General features: G+C 37.4%; 1 protein-coding gene, 1 long non-coding RNA gene and 1 pseudogene across 2 annotated transcripts; 2 read left to right on the top strand and 1 right to left on the bottom strand.

Annotated features, from left to right (window-relative positions):
- The first annotated feature begins 196 nt into the window (after positions 1–196).
- LOC112726252 (kinesin-like protein KIN-14R) lies at positions 197–6,108 on the top strand. Its single transcript, XM_029290464.2, is given in 16 exon segments — positions 197–918; positions 1,008–1,154; positions 2,922–3,132; positions 3,543–3,631; positions 3,734–3,833; positions 3,942–3,984; positions 3,986–4,026; positions 4,119–4,286; positions 4,398–4,562; positions 4,565–4,670; positions 4,757–4,918; positions 5,037–5,252; positions 5,326–5,363; positions 5,461–5,624; positions 5,717–5,843; positions 5,959–6,108. Coding segments are annotated over 14 exon segments (1,593 nt in total). The 5' UTR covers positions 197–918; positions 1,008–1,154; positions 2,922–2,984; the 3' UTR covers positions 5,985–6,108.
- Positions 6,109–9,622: 3,514 nt separating this feature from the next.
- Positions 9,623–9,983, top strand: LOC140177181 (uncharacterized). The gene is made up of 2 exons (XR_011868987.1): positions 9,623–9,761; positions 9,890–9,983. It is a non-coding gene; the product is annotated as an uncharacterized lncRNA (long non-coding RNA).
- A 660-nt stretch (positions 9,984–10,643) lies between these two features.
- LOC112729042 (profilin-1-like) lies at positions 10,644–17,111 on the bottom strand (annotated as a pseudogene).
- Positions 17,112–17,325: the final 214 nt, after the last annotated feature.

Below are 17,325 nucleotides of genomic sequence, written 5' to 3'. Positions count from 1 at the left end.
TGGAAATAACTTATAGATTTGTAATTAAAAGATATTTTTAAAGATGGATACTTTATATTAATTTAATTTTTAATTATTATTTTATCTTTTCATTTATTTTATAAAATTATATTATTACCCCTATCTTTATTAAAATTTCCTAATCTACCCCAAACCCTAACTAAATAACACCCCACAGTCACATGTGACACTCACTCTCTCACCCCCCTCACTCACGGTTACCCCACCCACACAATCAGCACACACACACAAACAATACACTCATTCACTAACACACACAGAGTTCAGTGAAAGAAAGAAGAAAAGAAAGAAAGGAGAGTGAGGGTTGCGAGAGAAGGGGGAGGATCCGAGAGAGGGAGAACGCCGGGAAAGGGGGGAGCTGTCCGCGCCGCCAGACCGCTTCCAGCCCGCGCCGCCACTGCGCCATGTCCTGCCGTCAAGCTTGCCTCGCCGTTCGTCCTCGTGCCGCCGTGCTCCTTGCCACCATAGTCGAGGCCACCGCGTGTCACTGTCGCTTGTGGGAGCCAAAGAGAGACACTATCGAGAAGCCGCATCTCGTAGCCGCTGTCGAAGAAATCACCGCCACCGAACCCCAGCCGCGCCGTCACCGTCAAACGAGGCAAAGAGGAAGAAAGTAACGTCGTTGCCGTCACTGGAAGGGAGCTCGACCATCCTTACCGCAGGAGCTTGTCGCCGGAAGAGAGGAGATAACGACGGTGGAAGTTACCACCGCTGTTCTGCCTCACCGAACAGCGCTAGAAAACCGCTGCTGCAGTCGCTGGAGGACGTCCCTACAGCTGCCATACCCTAGCCCACTCCAGTTTGGGTTCCGACTGTGGTTCGTTTATGCTGAGTCTTGTTCTTCTAAGTGTCGGAGCTGCTGCCGTTGCTTCGTCTCCATGTTTCTCCTTTATTCCAGTAAGCATATCTTTTCCAAAACCTTCACCGCTAGTGTATGTCTGCTCTGTTATGAATTTGATAAAGATTCTGAGATGTTGGTAACGTAGGATCGAGTTCCGGTTGTTGCGTGTCGCGCTTAGAGTTTCGGTTGCTGCTACTGATAGTGGATAAAGCTGAGGTTGCAGCTGCAGCTGTCGCTGGTCGAGGAAAAATGGGTTGATGCGTTTTGATTTTGAGAGTTTCGACGAGTTGAGGTAGGGGTTTTTCTTAAAATCTATTTTACATTACAGAGTTGTGATAAATAGATATTGATGCAAAAAGATATATTTCTGTGATTATATTTGTCTTGTAGATGTGATGGTTTGTTGGACTGGATTATTGGGTGCTTGATTGCTTGACTGAAGTACGGTTGTTGATAAGAAGTGGATTTGAAAAGTTATTTACTTGATTATTAGGAAAAATGGTTTTTTTTGGTTTGAAGTTAAAGCGGTTTGATTTTGAGTCGGTCTGATTTTATAAATGATTTAATACTTGAGTTGGTTTGACTTTAAAAAGAGTTTTATTATTGGAATTGGTCTGGTTTTAAAATATTTGATACTGGAATTGGTTGAATTTTGGAAAGTGATTGAGATTTGGAAATGGTTTGAGAAATGTTTGGATGGGACCCGAAAAGGGTGGCAGTATCTGAGATGTTGCCAAAATTTTATAAAATTAGAAGTTTCATTGAAAGTAGTTATTTTAAAAAGGTTTTAAGTATTATATGATTTAAAACTATCTCATTTATCAAAGGAAGAGTTATGTTTTGGATTGAGAATTATTAGTGAACGGAATGGAAAGAAGGATGATTGAGAATTTTCTCTGAAATATGGTTTTTGAATGAATTTGGAAATGAGATTTGGATTAATGAATGATTATGAATGTTGAGAATGTTGAGATATGATCTTTGAATTATTCATATGGCTTATGAATTTGAAATATCTGAGATACGAAGTTCCCTGGATTAAGTGCCGTGGCTTGCCACCACGTGTACCAGGTTGAAAACTCGATACTCTGTTGACCCTACGACGTAAGTGTGACCAGGCACTATATAAATTTCCGGGAATGTTTACCCCCATTGAGCAATATTGATTATTTGAGAAAAACTATGCATAGACTCTTGGGGATGCACGTCGGGGGACAGTCTAAGGACAATTCATACTTGTCGGGTTGGCTGGATAACCGACAGATGAGCCTCATCAGCCATAGGACAGGCATGCATCATATGCATTTGTATGCTTTGCTTGAGTTTGAACTTGTTTTGGTTTGCCTAATTGCTAAACTGTTCTTAACTGCTACTTGAACTATTTGCTGTAACTGCTACATACTTGTGCTTTCCTTGTCTGTCTTGCCTGTGTTTGTCCTGGCGTGCTAATTTGAGAATGAATTTTGGTGCTGAATTAATGATTGTGTTGTTTGATTGTATGGTTGGTTTCTGATTGAGATTTTCTTTTAAGAAAGGAAAAGTTTCAGATTTCTGAAAGAATAAACATTGTTTCTTTGAAAAGGTTTTGAACGATTACCTATTGGTTTTTAAAAGATTCATAAGGCAATGATAATCACTGAGCTTGAAAATAGTTTTCTTATAAAATATCTTTTTATGACAACTTTGAAATTCCGTGGTGAGACTGTGTGGTTAGGTTCTCACCCCCTACAGCTTTACCTTTTCAGAAACCGGATGAAGAAGCATTAAGAAGAATTATACTGTGTTTGGTTTATATGTTGTTGTATCAATTAGATTATTTTCTTCCCTCGTTTTTGTTATTACAAGTTTGCAAGAGGGATATGATTTGTATGTTTTATATGTATATTATATTGAATTATTATGTAAGGAGTCTTGTATATGAATCTATGCCTGCTTGTATTTTTCTTAAGATAAAGTTTTTATTTCTGGTTTTCAAAAAAATCAGCGATATAGTGTCAAGTCACAGGCTCCTATTTTAGTATTTAGTATGTAAAGTAGTCGTAATACTTCTTTCTATCAGAGTAGCGCAGCCGGAAGCGTGACTTCTGATAGTGAGGGTGTTACAGTGAGCTTTCTTATTCAGATGGACAAAATAAATAAAATGGACATGCAATATGAGCTTCTCAACAAAAAAATCCATCAGGAGTGTAGGTCACTATCTGCAACGATGGAGCAACTGCAAGCAATGGATATGACCTTTGATCATTTCAAATTAAAATTCCTAACTAATGGTATATGAATTGTATTGATTTTCTTATATTGGAGTCTATGAAATTTATTTAACTTGGTTAATGGGATTAATTCACATGAATATGTAGGAACATGAGGATCTGGGCCTTTTTTTTTCATCCATGGATAGCTCATGGTTTTAAAATAGTGGGCGTGAGAGAGCGAGGGTGTAAGAGTGGGTATTTAAGGGAGTGAGTGAGGGTGAGGGAGGGCATTGAGAAATTGGAATCCCTCTGCCAATGTTATTTTCTCTTATTTCCATGATGTGATACACTAAGTTGGGAGAGCTCACTGTTCCATTGGTGTTTTTTCTCAGTTATCTTGATACTGGTTGTTAAAGTACTTGTATATCGTTGAAGTGCTTTGGGCTTCTTGGTAGCATTTCCTAATTTTATTTTCATTGTCCTTGTAGATCAAACTGTGGGAAGCATTTCTAGCTGGTATGAAGTTGATAAGAAGAAATGGACAGAAGCAATTAGCAATTTACAGGAGAAAGTAAAGGTAAGTTATGAAAATCTAGGAAACATTTATATTTAAGAGAGATTATTTTTATCATGATCAGAATTGCATTCTAAGTGTACATGCACCTAATTTGCCCTGCAGTTGATGAAGAGTGATTATTGTCAACTTTCTCTTGAAGCGCATGAATGCGTTGATTCAATCCCAGAATTAAATAAGATGGTATTTGCAATTCAGGAATTGGGTATGCTTGAGTAATACACTTGTTCTCTTTATTCAAGAGTTGAGTTGCACTTAACTTTTTTGGTTTTGAAATATTACAAAAATACTTAAGGGACTAAACTTTTTGCAGTTAAGCAGTGTGAAGATCTCAAAGTGAAGTACAATGAAGAGATGACAGAGAAAAAAGCTCTTCAGTGAACTTCAAGAGTCTAAAGGTACATCTTACATGTTCTATAAGCAAAAGTTGTTTTGATTTGAAGAGTATTCTAAGCCAAAGGCACTAACGCATTTCTGTTAAGAATATCAGGGAACATTAGGGTTTTCTGCCGTTGCCGTCCCTTAAATAAGGACGAGATCTCCGCTGGCTGTACTACAGTTTTGGATTTTGGTGCAGCAAAGGATGGAATTTTGACAACTAGTATGCCAAAAAAACAATACAGATTTGACAGAGTTTATACACCAAAAGATGATCAAGGTATACATATAAAGCTTTATTTTATTAGTACTATTTTATATATTTTATTTTATTGTGCAAGATCTGGAATTCGGTGGTTCGTAAATGGACAGTGTTGCTTTGTTTCTACAGTTGATGTTTTTGCTGATGCCTCATCAATGGTAACATCTGTGTTGGACGGCTACAATGTATGCATATTTGCTTATGGGCCAACAGGAGCAGGAAAGACATTTACCATGGAGGGAACAGAGCTGAATAGAGGAGTAAATTATAGGACTCTTGAGCTCTTGTTCGACCTGAGAAAAAAAGGAGTGATACATTTTCTTATGACATATCTGTTAGTGTACTTGAGGTTTATAATGAACAAATCAGAGACCTATTGGCTACAGGATCAACAACAAAAAGGTAAATTAACTGCTCTATAATAATGCTGTGCAAGTATGATAAACTGCCATAACATTGATAACTGTTTCTCCTGAATTGGTGTTCAGGTTGGAGATAAAACAAGGCTCTAAAGGATCTCATTACATTCCTGGTGTCGTAGAAGCTAAAGTTGAAAATGTTAAGGAGGCCTGGGATGTACTGCAAGCTGGATGCAAAGCTAGAGCAGTGGAAAGTAATACTGTTAATAAGCATAGTAGTAGATCTCACTGGTACCAAGCTTTTGCATTCTATAAGAAGTTCTCTAGTATATATGTCTTCTCTTCATCAAAATGAAATTTCTTCTTTGAATACTTGTAATGATTGCTTGTTTCTTACTTCCTTTTCCAGCATACTTTGTATAATGGTAATGGCTAAAAATTTGCTGAATGGTGAGTGTACCAAGAGTAAGCTTCGGCTTGTGGATTTGGCGGGTAGTGAGAGACTTGCAAAGACAGATGTGCAAGGGGAGCGGCTTAAGGAAACACAAAATATCAACCTATCTCTTTCGGCTCTTGGCACTGTTATATCTGCTTTAGCAGCGAAGAGTAGGCACATTCCCTATAGGTATAACACCATTATCCTTACCTTTCACTATTCTTAATAAATATTTAGTGATATTTTCTTCTGGGAGTTTCAGGAACTCAAAATTGACACATTTACTTGAAGACTCTTTAGGTATGTCTACTTCTTTTCATTTTGTTTTTTATGTGCATATGAGAACACCCAGCTTCTTCAGGCATATATTGATAATGCTCTTCCCTAACATATTTAGGGGGTGACTCTAAAACTTTGATGTTCCAGCAAATCAGTCCATCGGACAAGGACTTAGATGAAACCCTTAGCTCACTTAATTTCGCAACTAGAGTGAGGGGTGTTGTGTTAGGTTCCGGTAAGATGCAAGTTGACACAAGTGAACTTCAAAAGACAAAAGCAATGGTAAGTTCTGGTGTAATACCTCAAAAATAATTTATTATTTCATGGTTATATGCAGATAATGTTTTCTTTCTTGCTTTTACACTTTGGTATAGCTTGAAGAACTTGAAGGTCAGATTGAGTTGAAGACATCTATGCAAAACCAGTCAGAAAAACAAATTTCTCAGTTGTCGGAGAAATTGAAAATAAAAGAAGAAACCTGCAGAAAGCAGAAAGAAAAAGGTATTTTTCCTACAAATTTAGTTTCTGTTGAATATATGTTACACTGGAATTTATTGTCACTTATTACTCAGCATTCTCTCCCGGGTATGTAAGGATTTTTATGTTCATTATTCAGATGAAGGAGCTCGAGAAAAAGCTTAAAGAGCAGTAACAGAGCTCAGCTATGCTTCGTCAGCAGGTAACTTTTTATGTTCTTGCATGAATTGTACTTTTGCAAATTGTTATATTATATAACACGAACTTTATTTTGTTGCAGATGAAGGAACAAGAGTGGCAAAGAAAGGCCACAGCCGACGCGGCCCAGGAGCTTGACATGCTCTGGGCCCGCTCAAAGGCTGTGGTCATGGATGCCACGAACAACTGCTCCTCTTTACAGCAGAAGTTCCTGGACCTCGCATCGGAGGTATTAGCCATGCAACTCTCTATCTCCGAAGTCAACCAGTCAATTACAATTGGTGAGAAGAGTTCGGATTCCCCCTTGTCAAAGGGATCTGAATCCAGTGGAGCTAGTGACTCCAGTGGAGCTAGTGATGGGCAATCTTTTGCAACTGCAGAAGCTAGCTTCTCAACTCCTGTTCGAGTGCTGCAAGCTACTACCCAAGGCAGGGCAGTTACATCTAGAGAAAAAGGACGAGGACGAGGACCAGGAAGACCTCCAGAGCCACTAGGTATTTACAATCCGCTAGTTCGCTTTGGAGGTCTTCCTGGTCCTCGTCCTCGTCCTTTTCCTCTAGATGTAACTGCCCAAGCTAGCTTCTGCAGTTGCAAAAGATTGCCCATCACTAGCTCCACTGGAGTCACTAGCTCCACTGAATTCAGATCCCTTTGACAAGGGGAATCCGAACTCTTCTCACCAATTGCAATTGACTGGTTGACTTCGGAGATAGAGAGTTGCATGGCGAATATCTCCGATGCGAGGTCCAGGAACTTCTGCTGTAAAGAGGAGCAGTTGTTCGTGGCATCCATGACCACAGCCTTTGAGCGGGCCCAGAGCATGTCAAGCTCCTGGGCCGCGTCGACTGTGGCCTTTCTTTGCCACTCTTGTTCCTTCATCTGCAACAAAATAAAGTCCGTGTTATATAATATAACAATTTGCAAAAGTACAATTCATGCAAGAACATAAAAAGTTACCTGCTGACGAAGCATAGCTGAGCTCTGTTCCTGCTCTTTTTTTTCTCGAGCTCCTTCATCTGAATAATGAACATAAAAATCGTTACATACCCGGGAGAGAGAATGCTGAGTAATAAGTGACAATAAATTCCAGTGTAACATATATTCAACAGAAACTAAATTTGTAGGAAAAATACATTTTCTTCCTGCTTTTTGCAGGTTTCTTCTTTTTTTACAAATTTCTCCGACAACTGAGAAATTTGTTTTTTTGACTGGTTTTGCATGGATGTCTTCAACTCAATCTGACTTTCAAGTTCTTCAAGCTATACCAAAGTGTAAAAGCAAGAAAGAAAACATTATCGCATATAACCATGAAATAATAAATTATTTTTGATGTTAAGACTTGTTATATGTATTTAATTCTTTTTATTCAAAAAATTGCAAATCTAAACCGATCCAAACCGCTTGTAATTGGATCGGATTTTAAAAAAATGGTTCATCCAATTCAAACCGCACCGCACATAAATTAAGCGTTCGGATCGGATGACTTTTTCTCTTAAAACCGAACCAAACCGCACCGCAAACACCCCTAATGCCTTCAAGGGATTCTGTGGTCTTCTATGGAGACGGCAATGTCAAGGGTAATTACTAAACTATGCATCTTCTTATATATATACTTAGCTTGAGTTATTACCTAATTGTTTTCATAACAAATTATTTAAGATTAAATATGGTAAATTTTGTCTTTTTTTTTTCTATTTTCTTGCTTAGAATTTACCTTTCATGTTTTCGACTTTATAAAATTTAAGAAGTTTCTGTCAATTTTTATCTACAAAGCTATGTATGTGCACATAAAAAATAGTAATTAAATTAATTATTATTTTTAACTGTTTTTTAATATATTTTATATTTTAATATATATTTTATATAAATGACTTATTTGGTAAATAATTTTTGATATACATGTAATATAGTTGAGTTTTTACTATTACTAAATAACAAGATTTTAAAAATTGAACCGATCATTAAACTAATAAAATTAGTTGTTTAAAAGTTCAACTGACATTAAATCGGATATAATAAAATAATATATTTATATAAAATATATAATTTTTCAAAAATTAATTTTTTGTGATTTATTATTTTAAAACAATTAATCACTAAAAAATTATACTGATTCGATCTATCAACTGTTTTTTAACTATTTTTTCAATTTTTGACTAATTTATTGACAAAATTTTTATTATCTTAAATCTAACTACTAGTAGTCAGTTTTCAATTAATCGAATTGAATCAACCAATTCGATTTAGTTCTCAGAATCATGCTAAATGATAATGTGATAAAATGAGATATATTATAATTTAATTACTTTCAATTTTTTTCTAACATAAAGGATTAAATTAAATTCAAATATTTAAGAAAAAAATTATATAAACCAAAATAATTACAAATTACAATTTTACAGATACAAAAATTGATTAACCCTATAATTTTATGATAGAACACTGAAATTTCATGATTCATGTTATTATCATGCATCTTGGACATACAAAATTTAGTTGATGTTGTTATTATATTAATATTACTATTGAAGTTAGTTGAACATACATATGTCTAATTAAGTAGCATATACCATTTGATTAATTATATAATTAATAATATATTATGTCTCTCAAATTCGACAGCTATTATTGTGGATGAAGATGACATAGCCAAGTATACTATTAAGACCATAGATAATACTAAAACTTTGAACAAAACAGTTTATATAAGGCCACCTAAAAACATATTATCGCCGTTAGAAATTGTACAAACTTAGAAAAAGTTGATTGAGAAAGAGTTGAAGAAATCTTCAATTTCTGCTGAGCAATTTTTGAGTTCCATGAAAGGTGAGAATGTTAGATACACATATATCTAATAATAGTGAAAATAACACTAGAAAAGGAACTCAAAGTTGTTAATTACATTATTAATTTTGAAACATGCAGGAAAATCATATGCAGAACAAGTGGCAATGGTGCATTACTACCATGTTTGCATTGAAGGGTGTCTTGCAAATTTTGAGATAGGAGATGGTGGAGTTGAAGCTTGTGAGCTCTATCCCGAAGTGAAGTACACTACTGTTCATGAATACATGAAACGTTACTTATAGAATAATGGATTTGGTATGAGATGAATATATATTGAACTTAGTTAGTAACAAATTAAATAAGGTGTTTGCTACGGTCATCCAAAATAAAAACTCAGGTGCTTTTAGTAGTAGCTACCCACCAGTTGGAAGCCAAAACCAAAGACCCAGTACACAACAAACAGATCCTATCCCCAAACACCTTATTATCAACCACCTGAGCAGCCTCCGGTTTCTTCTTACGGACATCCCCCTCCCTCATATGGTTCAGCAGCGCATCAGCCTCCACCTCCATACCACATTCCACCAACCTCTGCCGCTCCATACCAACCCCATCAGGTTCATCAGCAGGCACCAGCAGAGTATGGCCAACCTGCATATCCTAGATGGCGTGGTCCATACTATAATGCGCCGGCTCAGCAACCTGGTTCTGTTCCCAGGCCTCCATATACCGTTCCATCTCCATACCCTCCACCTCATCAAGGTAGATACTATAAGCAGCAATAGTGTTATCCAACCGTCTTCTATAATAAGAGAGATTATTCTTTCTGTCAGCTATTTCCTCAACAAATAGGATTTAGATATACCTGTTATCTTGAAGCTTTAGACCAGCGTGGAGAATTGGTATGGATTTAGATATACCTGTTATCTTGAAGCTTTAGACCAGCGTGGAGAATTGGTATGTACTTTTTGGGTCGTTTCTGGATTTGTATTTTGTTAGTTTGCATTGTCATTGGTTTGTGAATAGTTTATACAAAAAATGTTGTAAGTATAGTTGGTTTATTTCCAATTTTCTACTTTATGCAGAGTGGGGTTCCCCCATCTATACATGCCAACTCGTCAGAAAACATATACTTGTATCACTACATATTCAAAGATTTCTTACCCTCTTTTATGGTGATGAGTAGTATCATGTTCGGGATTGTTTGTCTCTAAAAGAATGTACTATGTGGATTGTCCCTTGTGAACTTTTATGTTGTATATTTTCGTAAACTCAACAAAGGAAATTATTGGATCGTAAGACGCACAAGAAATACAAGGGAATTAAAAAATAAATTATGTTGTTAAGGCCTAAGGGGAACATTTTATTTGAACCCTGTTTAATAAAAAGTTCATCTGGTTCTTGAGGTTAAAGAAAACTTGTGCGCATCAAGCCATGAATATTTTGGTACTTGTGGATAGTCAAATATTTGTTTCTATCCTATTTGTTTCTGAGTGCCAAATTCTTGGCGAAAACGGGGACGAAATTTATGCATGTGTCAAATTTTAAATGGAGACACAATGCATACATAAGACTTTAATCAAAAGTCCATAGCCAATGGATTGAGATTCTTAGTCCCTATTTTCTATCCCTTTCCATTTTCTCCACTCATAATTTGACACCCCAAGAACACAGTTTAGAAATCTCAAAATTGATGAGAACTATTAGGTGTAACATTTCTTCCAAGAGTAAAAGGAAATATACTATGATGCTAACAGAAACGTTAATCAGTGATGATAATAACATTAAATTCCTTGGGCATAGATAAAATTGAGAAGAAAAAGCATGGGAGATATAAGGTTTTAGAAAGTTATGCCAATCTATGCCCATAGCATTAAAACCACTTGTAAAATGTATACAGATACCTGCTAAAAAGTACAACAGAGATTATAGTTATCATTCACTTCTCAAGCACCATAACTTCTTCCCTAGACGCAGATCCCATGACTTTGAATAACCATTAATTAATATTATTACACTACAATCGAGCATTCTCTTGGCAAATCGATGCGAAGCCTTGTATAGGAGCCAGTGAAATAAGCAAGCAGATAACATGAAATAACAAAGAGGACTTAAAGACCCGTATCAATGAGATAATCACCCAGCCTTTCAACAATCATGTTGCACTGCCCTGGAGTCATCGGCTCATCGTAGATTCCGATAATCAACGCCTGATTCGTCTTCTTAATGGTAACACCACCAGGACCCTGCATGACAAGGACAAGCTGAGATTTTAACAACCAATGGCCAAAAACCAGCATCAAGGTAACAACGGTATGGACATGGTGCAGCAATGAGTTTTACGCTGATGCTGATTCATTGTGAGCTATGGCCTAAAGCAGTCACATACCACAATTTGAATCCATGATTACATCATAAATTTACTCAATCAGATTAGCAGATTCACATTATCATAGATTGTTGTATTTTCTTTGATGAACTTGTGCAATCAAAATTCAAGCTATAATTAGAAACAGTCAGTACCTTCTTCCCTCGAATGACAGCGCCGGGTTCACCTTGTATAACCATATATTTGGTGCCATCGAGGTACAACCCGGTGGGGGCAAGCGGTCAAGGCTCAGCAAAGTCGTTCATGATAGCAGTAATTTCCTCAGGCTTGAACTGCACAACACAAAAGACCAATCAAGAACAGATCAACTAAAACTATTTCAGATTGCAAGGATCACTTGACTTATGCTATGAACCAAACACACTTGAAATCCCCAGCCACATGTTACTTGCACAAGTGATGTGAATATCCGATTTCATATATAACAATAACGAGTGTATGATTGATCTTATGATGTTACATACTAATAAAAAGGAATGCATCTCATATCAGATAATCACACAGTCCAAACTCCAAGTCATTCCTAATGACTCTCTCCAAGCTTTAATTTATAGCATAAATTGCACTTAACAAGTGAAACATTAAGAATCTGAAAAATTAATCAATTAGCTCCAGTTGATAAAACTAAACAGCTATGGTTAAAGCGCGAATGTATCAAATTAACACCAAAACCATAGGATATGTTAGTATGTCACATGCAAATCAAATCTGATAAATCGGAGGAAAATTAACGGGAAAAAAAAAAGAACAGATGAATCTGGAAAACAAAGCACTAAGAAAGAAGGAGAGTTTTGGAGAGAGAAATTGAGAAGTATTAAAGATAACCTGAGGGAAATTAGAGCTCTGAGCCCAAACACTGCCGTCTTGGCCGACGATTGCGGCGGAGGAGAGGTGGTTGCCTTCAATTTCGCAGAGAAGGTGGTCATCGACGTAGGTTTGCCACGACGGCAAGCGGTGATCCGACGGCGAGAGTAGAGACGACGGCGAGAGTAGAGACGACGGCAAGCGGTGATCCGACGGCGAACTGCTCCAAGCCACGAACAGAGAAGCCAGCGAGGATGGGGACGACGTGCCGAGCTACCTGGGTTCCGGACAGGGGAAGAGGAAGAAGCGGAAGCGCTGAGAACCTGGAGACAGCGGCTACAAAAAACCTAGGGCTAAGATTTTGTCGATTTAGTTTGGGTCTTTAACTGCTTTTCTTTAGAGGAGCAAGAATGATCAAGACTCAAAAGAATTGGAGAAGACGAAGAACAATTTTTAATTTTTTGTTTTTTTAATATGTTTTTTTTTTTGTTGTTTCAATTATTTGAAATTATAAAATTAGGATTAATTGAATTCTAAAATTTGATTAATTTAAAAGGGTATTTTTGTCTAATCAAATAAAGAAAGAATGTTTAAATTTTTTTATAAAATTAAATAAATAAATATTTTTTATTTTTATTTAATTAAAAGGGTATTTTAGTAAAAGTTGTGATATACTATATATTTAAAAAAGAAAAAATTAAATGCTGACATGGAAAATAAATTCCACATGTTTTATTGTTATTTGTTCATATTTTAAAAGTATCGGTACGTATGAATTTATTATGGTACCGTAGCAATCACCTAAAATCTATATTCATATATATGATACAGAAAATTCATCTTTAATTTAATTTAAATTTGTCAAAAATGGTATTTTTTTTTGTAACTGAAATAAATTAAACAAAGAAAAACAAAACAAATAAAACAAGGAACTGCCTAAATAGAGGGACAGTCTCGTTCAAGACTACTCTTAAACTCCTCCCAAGGTGAAAGTAGCTCCACATGCGAAAGTTGTAACTTCATCGCCATCTTTGCCATAGTATCTGCCACCGTATTTGCATCTCTCATAATCAAACGAAAGTCAACCCGCCAATTCTAATGCATGATATCTCTTATTTTGAGCACCAGTGGATCAATAAACCCAAAAGCATCTTGAGTAACAAGATTAAATGCTTCCACACAATCCGTCTCACAAATAACGTCTCGTTGACCCACATCCCAAGCTAAGAGATATCCTCTCCAAATAGCAAACAATTCTCCTTGAAGAATACTATTACTCTCAATCATTCCCAAACACCCCCTTTGCCAGCTCCCATTACAATCTCTAATAACACAAGCAAAACCAACACTATCACCCGAACCAAAATAACTAGCATCACAATTAATCTTAAAAGTACCAATAGATGGGGGATTCCAAAAACCATTTAGAGTAGAGGGAAGGGACATACGTTGTAATTCAAAAATATTCTTAAGCTCCTTTTCTGAAGTTAATGCCAGACAAATCACTTTTTCCGGAGGCCAAGTTTCATGGGGATTAAAGATGTCATTATTCCTTGCTCGCCATATCCACCAAAGTCCCGAAAAGAACTTGAACGGATGCTCTCTGCTATGATACAAGAACCAGTTCTTCAAATCCAAAGGATGACAAGAAATATCCAACCTATGCCAGACAAGCTGAGCTTTTGGACAATCCCGAATACAATGTAAAACCGATTCCTGGCTAGAAAGACATCTTGGACACCTATCCGGTGACGACATCCCTCTTCTAAAGCGAAAACTTGCAGTAGGAAGAGCCTCCTTAAGACACAACCAAGCCAAAAACTTATGCTTTTCCGGAACAAGCTGACGCCAAAGCCAAAGCCAATTCTCCCGCTCCTCCCAACCAAACAGCTGCTTACACAACCACAAGTAATCATTGCGTGAGTCATAGACTTTGGCAGCAGACCCACTCCAATACCAACCCACTTTCGGACCTGCTTGTTCATCTGGATTGTAAGAGAGAATATTATCTTTCAGATTTTGAGATAAAGGAGAATAAAGAGTATCCAAATGCCACCTACCAACCGACCAAATATCCTGTATCCGGAGATTCGAATCAGAAATATGAACATAATCCATCTCATTAGATAACCGTCCTTCTCTCCTCCAGCTAGAAAACCAAAAATTCTGGTTCAAATCTCCAATACACCAAGCAAACTCATCCTTCAACACTTCCCAAGCCTTGCAAAGACACCTCCAAATGGGAGAGTCCTTGTTCTTAGGATAACTAAAATAGTCATATAGAGATGATCGATATTTGGCATCCAACAATTGGACCCATAGCTTGTTTGCCTGCTGGAAAAAAGTCCAAACTAGCTTTCCAAGAAGAGCAATATTTACACAATAAGGATCTCTAATCCCCAAACCTCCATATTTTTTTAGAGTAACCAGTACCTTCCAACTAACAAGATTCAATCCTCTTCCATCAACTTGTCCTTTCCAAAGAAAATTCCTCATCATAGACTCCAATTTACTAATGATTCCTTTGGGAAAAATAGAGACCTGCATCTGGTACGTGGGAATAGCAGCAGCAACAGAATTAACCAAGCAGAGCCTACCAGCCCGATTGAGTAAACTTCCTTTCCAGTCTGCTAGCTTACTCCGAATCTTATCCAGGACACCATTGAAAGCTGAACGAGTCACCCTAGAATGGCTAAGGGTAACTCCAAGATACTTGCCCAAGTCCTGGACAAATCTGATAGAGGATACCCCAGTGAAAACCTCTTTCCTTGTTGCAGAGACATTCTTGGAGCAAAGCGCTTTAGACTTCTCGACATTAATCTTCATCCTAGATGCTTTACAAAAAGTCTCTAAAATCAACATCACATTTTGCACTTGTCTCTTTGTAGCTTTACAGAACAGAAGCAAGTCATCTGCAAACATTAAGTGGGATATTCTTGGTCCCCCTCTAGAAATAGCAACCGGCTCCCACAAGCCCAAATCAACCTGATGACTAATAAAGCATGCCAATCGCTCCATACACAACACAAAAAGATAGGGTGACATAGGGTCTCCTTGTCTAAGACCTCGGCTAGGAGTAAAGCCATTTAGACGACTCCCATTCCAAAGAATAGATAAGGAAGAAGCAGTGACACAATTCATAATCAAATTAAGTGTAGGAATAGGAAAACCAAAGCTTTTAAGGGTATGAGCTAAAAACCTCCAGTCAACTCTGTCATAAGCTTTCTCTAGATCAATCTTAAAGGCCAGTGTGCCTTTCTTTGATTTAGTCTTCTTCATAAAGTGGAGGACTTCTTGAGCAATAATGATGTTGTCAGGAGTTCCTCGTCCCGGAATAAATCCTCCTTGAAGCGGGCCAACAATCTCCGCAAGATGAGGACGAAGCCTATTAACAAGGACCTTCGTGATGATCTTGTAAACTACATTGCAGAGACTAATCGGCCTGAAATCTTTCATAGATACCGGTGATTCAACCTTTGGAATGAGAACCAGTAAAGTCTCCAACATTCTCGGATCAAGAGGAACACCGGAGAATGCCTGCTTAACCATCTTCCAAACATCAAGACCAATGATCTCCCAATATTCTTTGAAGAAGAAAGCTTGAAACCCATCAGGACCCGGAGCTTTAAAAGAGTTCATGTGAAAAACAGCTGCTTTGACTTCCTCCATAGTAACTGGTGCCGTAAGGTTATTGCAAGCTTCCTCATTCAGAGAAGGAAGAGGCACATCACCAAGGCAACCCAAATCAACATCTTCTAAATGACAGAATAAGCTTTTATAGAAAGACTCTGCTTCTTGACTCAGAACCTCTGGATCAGTTTCCCACACTCCATCCTTGAGAAAAAGGCCATGAATCTTATTATGCTTCCTTCGCGCAAGAGTTTGAATATGAAAAAATCTTGTATTCCTATCCCCGAACCTTACCCACTGCTCTCTGGACTTTTGGAACCATAGGAGCTCTTCTTGCAATAGAGTATTATTATAATCATCAAGCAACTGTTGCTCTTTCTGACGCAAATAAATACTATCCACCACTTCCAAACGCTTTTGTAAATAATTAATCTGCTGCTCTAATTCACATTTCTTAACAAAAATGTTACCAAATACCTTCGAGTTAAACTCTAGTAAATTCTTCTGTACTTCCGAAAGCTTGCCATGAATTCCTCTATTACCAGACCACCATGATTGGTTCACAATATCCCTATACCCAGGATGAGTAGCCCAAGCAGCAACAAATCGGAAAGGTCGATTCCCTTTAGGCTGAGGACGACCTTTACAACGCACCAGAATAGGGCAATGATCAGACTGAAGCCTATTTAAAACTTCTGCATAAGCCTCTGGAAAGCTAGATAACCAACTACTATTTATACAGACTCGATCAAGCTTTTTTGCCACGTCAACATAATTTTTCACCCTCCTGTACCAAGAAAACCGCCTCCCAATAGTCTTCAAATCAAATAAACCACTATCCCCTAATGAAGTAGCAAACATGTCGGCTCTTTGATGAGAAAATTGACAGCCCTTAGATTCATGAGAAAATTTGACTTCATTAAAATCACCAAGAACAATCCAAGGTCCTTGAAAAACCATGGATTGTGCAACAAGATAATCCCAAAGGAGAACCCTTTTATTAAATTGAGGACTGCCATAAATACCACTACACCTCCAAATTAAATTATCAAAGTGAACCTCAACAGTAACACCATGATCAAAAGCATCAATGAACTTACAACAAACACCCTTCATAGAGGATAAAAACCAAATACCTCCCTTATGCCCTTCTGCTTCTACTATACCAACAGAGTGATATCCCAACCTTTCCCAAAATAATTTTAAATGCTGAAAAGGGGAGTGAGTTTCAACCACAATAAAGAAAACAGGTCTAAATTTCCTAACAAGTTCCTTACAATGCACCCGGGCTAACTTATTAGAAGCACCCCTAATATTCCAAACAATCATATTTAAACTATCCATAAATAATAGGGACAGAATAAATAAGAACATAAACTCTAAACAGAATCACCAACCTCAATAGGTGATTTGTCCTGCGGTATTGGCATACTCTGATCCTCAATAATTGCCACCTTTGGACCTCCTGACATTGCACCTGCCATGCTTCCATCTACTAAGGTTTCCTCCGTTGTGCCACCATTTTTATCAACTGGCGAGTTCTGCAAGGAGGAAGGCCGAGGACGCTTCCGTAGAGAAATTCCACGACGTGCAGGAGTTCTGCGCGATGGAGATGGCGCAATTTCATGTTTTTCTCGCTTCCCCATCCTAATGCCAATTGATTTGCCTCCATCACCATGCAAATTGGGCCTTGGAACC

Source organism: Arachis hypogaea, chromosome 12, assembly GCF_003086295.3.
Source record: "Arachis hypogaea cultivar Tifrunner chromosome 12, arahy.Tifrunner.gnm2.J5K5, whole genome shotgun sequence".
NCBI classification, from domain to species: Eukaryota; Viridiplantae; Streptophyta; class Magnoliopsida; order Fabales; family Fabaceae; genus Arachis; species Arachis hypogaea.
Note: the sequence above shows the minus strand (reverse complement) of the source record. Positions and strands in the feature narration are given on the sequence as shown.